Raw genomic sequence first — 3335 nt, forward strand, 5'->3', positions numbered from 1 at the left:
GAGAGAGAGAGAGAGAGAGAGAGAGAGAGAGAGAGAGAGAGAGAGAGAGAGTTGGAGAGAGAGAGAGAGAGAAATGGAGAGAAATGGAGAGAAAGAGATGGAAGAAGAGTAATCTTGCCCATTTGGACTGTATCCAAACTTTCTAAAACACTTAATGAATGTTTGTTTTTCTCTGTCATAAAACTTTTTTTTTTTGACTGATGTCATTTGTAAAATATAAAACAGTACATGTTGTCTGACAGGTGTGTACTGTCCTGATGTTTGTCATTATTAAGATGAAAGACGTGTGTGTGTGTACAGGTAGAAATATTAATAAACTGATAGAATTTGAGACTCATTAGTTATTAACTAATGTCACTTTCACGTTTCTCCATAGCCTTAATTGTAACAGTGAATCAAAAAGAGTTACGATATAGAAACAATATACATTGAAGTAACAAATATAATTTTTTTTTTAATCAGTAGAGGTTTTACGGCGCTCGCAACTGCATAATGTCATATGAGCGCCAGATGATTAGAGGTGTTACAAGAGAGTAACAAACATAAAAAAGAAGAAGGAAAGAAGAAGCATAATAAGAATAAGAATAATAATATGAATGCACTCACCCTGACAAACACTTTCATCCAGTTGTCGTCGCTGAGTTTCCCTGTCCGCGAGAGCAGGTCTCTCTTATCGTAGAACGGCATGATGAGATAGCCGTTGGGACCACAGAAGACGGGACGAGGCAACAAAGTCACAACTCCACGTATGTCAGAAGCCAGTTTCATCAGCCACATCTCACGGCTGAAGCGATCTCTATCCTCATCAGAGAGAAGAGGCATCTGCTTGACAGCGAATTTCTTGTCAGGGATGATTTCGCTCCTCGCCAAGAGAATCTTGCTACGTTGTCCTTGGTGCAGGACGGACGAGTACTGCATGCGGTTGTAGTGGAAGACATCTACCTCTTTAGGCAGCTGGATGACACTAATCTGCTCCACAGAACTCATGGTGAAATGAAGAAATACTCGGATGTGACCAAAGACTGATTGAATGTCTATGAAAAATCACCAGAACCAGAAGGGGATTCTGAAGATCGCAGTAAAAGCTGTCGTACTTTCTGAATATAGTGATGACAACGTGGATTCAATAAAACAGCAATACAATGCACTCTACACTCGACAAACGAGGGGAAAGAAATGGTACAGACAAACGTTTTGCAAGAGTTTTTATATGATGACAAACGAAGCGTCATTTTTGGGCGGGAATTAAACGCAAAGTTCTGATTGGTTAACGAGCCACGCTCAGCTGTCAATCTTCTTTTGTTGAAACGTCGAACTTTCCAGAAATTCAAGTAGTTCTCACGGCTCGTGGCCAGATTATAAAATCGTCGGTAGCCTCAAGGGGGTAGCGTCTGGGTGTCCAGTCATCCATTACGCCGGTGACGTAATCTTCATAGACGCTGACCACGGGTCAACCTACCGCCCCCGCTCCTACGGCGGTTTCTGGTTTGGTAACAAAAGACCGAACAGTAGTCACGCGGTTGGATTACGGGCACAGTTGAACACGTGTTGAAAGGTAATGAAATTATGGAAATTTCAACGATACAACTCAGTTTGACACGAAATCTCTTTTCGAAAAACAACGTGATGGCGTTGAAATGGCTATTTTAAAAAATTGTTTATATTTTTTGGGTTAGTGTTTTCGGAGACGAAAAAGTAGAGACGCATCACTCCTCGATTTCGGCGTGATTGGGGTCAGGCATCCGGTGAAAGTTTTACACTGTACAACTAATAGTCTGTTCCTTACAACCCAGGAATCGCCGTATTGTTTTCGTAGAAAATTAATTGTCTGAATGGGTTTTAAACACCATTTCTCTTTCTTTACCGTCACGTCAAACCCGCATCCACACATGAAAGATGGAGTCAGAACATTCTGGTAATTCTAGTCAATATTTGGATTAAAAATTCAAAACATACCTTACTGTATGTTCCCTCTCGGTCGGTATAATTATTGGCCTGTCTATGTCACGTCCCCTCTTCTTATTCCTGGATGCATCTCATTGCATTAGTGCGCTCAATGTGAGAAAATCTTTTCTATTCTTCTTCTTCTACAACTTTTTCTTCGTCATTTTCTTCTTGTTCTTGTTCTTGTTCTTGTTCTTGTTCTTGTGCTGTTGGCGGGTGCTCTGGTGTGATTTACTCCTTCTTTCCTATCAAGCACCTATGATCCCTATCATTCCTCCTCCTCCTTTTTAAATAGATGTAACTCTCTTGTAACTCATCTATTCTTCATCACTTATATGACCTTATTGTTGCAACGCAACAAGTGCCGTAAAACTCTTACTTAAACTTTAAAAAACTCTGCTTCCTCTTCCTTCACTGGAGCATAAATTTGATGAATTGATTAATTATGCGCACATTTATTGACCAACTTCACCACATACCACTACTTCCGACGTATTGACTGAGATGACGCCTCGCTCCTCCCTCTGTCCCCGGTATTAACTATATAGGAAATAACAAGGGGAAGTGACTTTGAGAGGAACAGACTATGAAATGTACGGCGTGACATAGTTTTGAGGCACTGCGTCACCGACCTTGCGTCAATAATATGATGCGAAGAGGGGCCAGCTGACGAATAAAATATCTCTCACTAGTAATCTCCTGTGTTTTACGGCGCCTACAACTGCATAAAGTCATATGAGCACGCGGTATATTTCAGTTGGTATGAAAATCTGAATTTTGCCTAGGTGGCGGCCGACGCCTACTCCTATCTAGAAGTTGGGGTGTTCGCCTCTCATTTAAAGGTCCCGAGTTCAAATCCTGGTAGTAACGGAAACATTTCTTCTATAAAATTGTCTTCTTTCACCACCTTTCTTGATCTCTAGCAATGTTCTGTCGTCTGATTTCATCCCCACTTTCTGCCCCCCCCCCTCACCTCCTTTTCCCCCTCCTCTGGGCGCCTGACTCTTTCTGCAGCCTTTCTACAGTTGATCCTTGGCTCATTCTCACTACTGTCTTTCAGCCTCACCCCTGATCTTCTAGTAAGAAAGATCTACACCTAGCCTTCTCGGACAAGGGTGAAAAGTTTCGGAAGTGCCGTGTGCTAGTTGTACATGTTAAAGATCCCTTGGTATTCTAAAATCGATATGAATCGGCTTCAGCTGCCACCCGGACAAAATTCAAGATTTCCCACCATCTGAAAATGTAAAACACTTACCCCCTCCCCCCAAACACACACACATACACACACACATACAAATAAAAAACCTACAAAAAACAAACAAACTGGAAACTACCAGACTTGTCTAGTGCTATATTTCTGCCGTCGTAAGGGAAAACGACGAATGGTCAAA

General features: G+C 41.7%; 1 protein-coding gene across 1 annotated transcript in view; it reads right to left on the minus strand.

Moving 5' to 3' along the window:
• The window catches only part of LOC101852339 (CBL-interacting serine/threonine-protein kinase 24-like), a 6566-nt gene extending 5322 nt beyond the window's left edge, over positions 1 to 1244 (minus strand). Inside the window, exon 1 of the mRNA XM_005103279.3 lies at positions 607 to 1244. Coding sequence (XP_005103336.2) covers positions 607 to 987 — 381 coding nt within the window. The 5' untranslated portion in view covers positions 988 to 1244. The remainder of the gene's footprint in view (positions 1 to 606) is intronic.
• Between the last annotated feature and the right edge of the window lie 2091 nt (positions 1245 to 3335).

This window comes from Aplysia californica, unplaced genomic scaffold (assembly GCF_000002075.1).
Source record: "Aplysia californica isolate F4 #8 unplaced genomic scaffold, AplCal3.0 scaffold00366, whole genome shotgun sequence".
NCBI lineage: Eukaryota > Metazoa > Mollusca > Gastropoda > Aplysiida > Aplysiidae > Aplysia > Aplysia californica.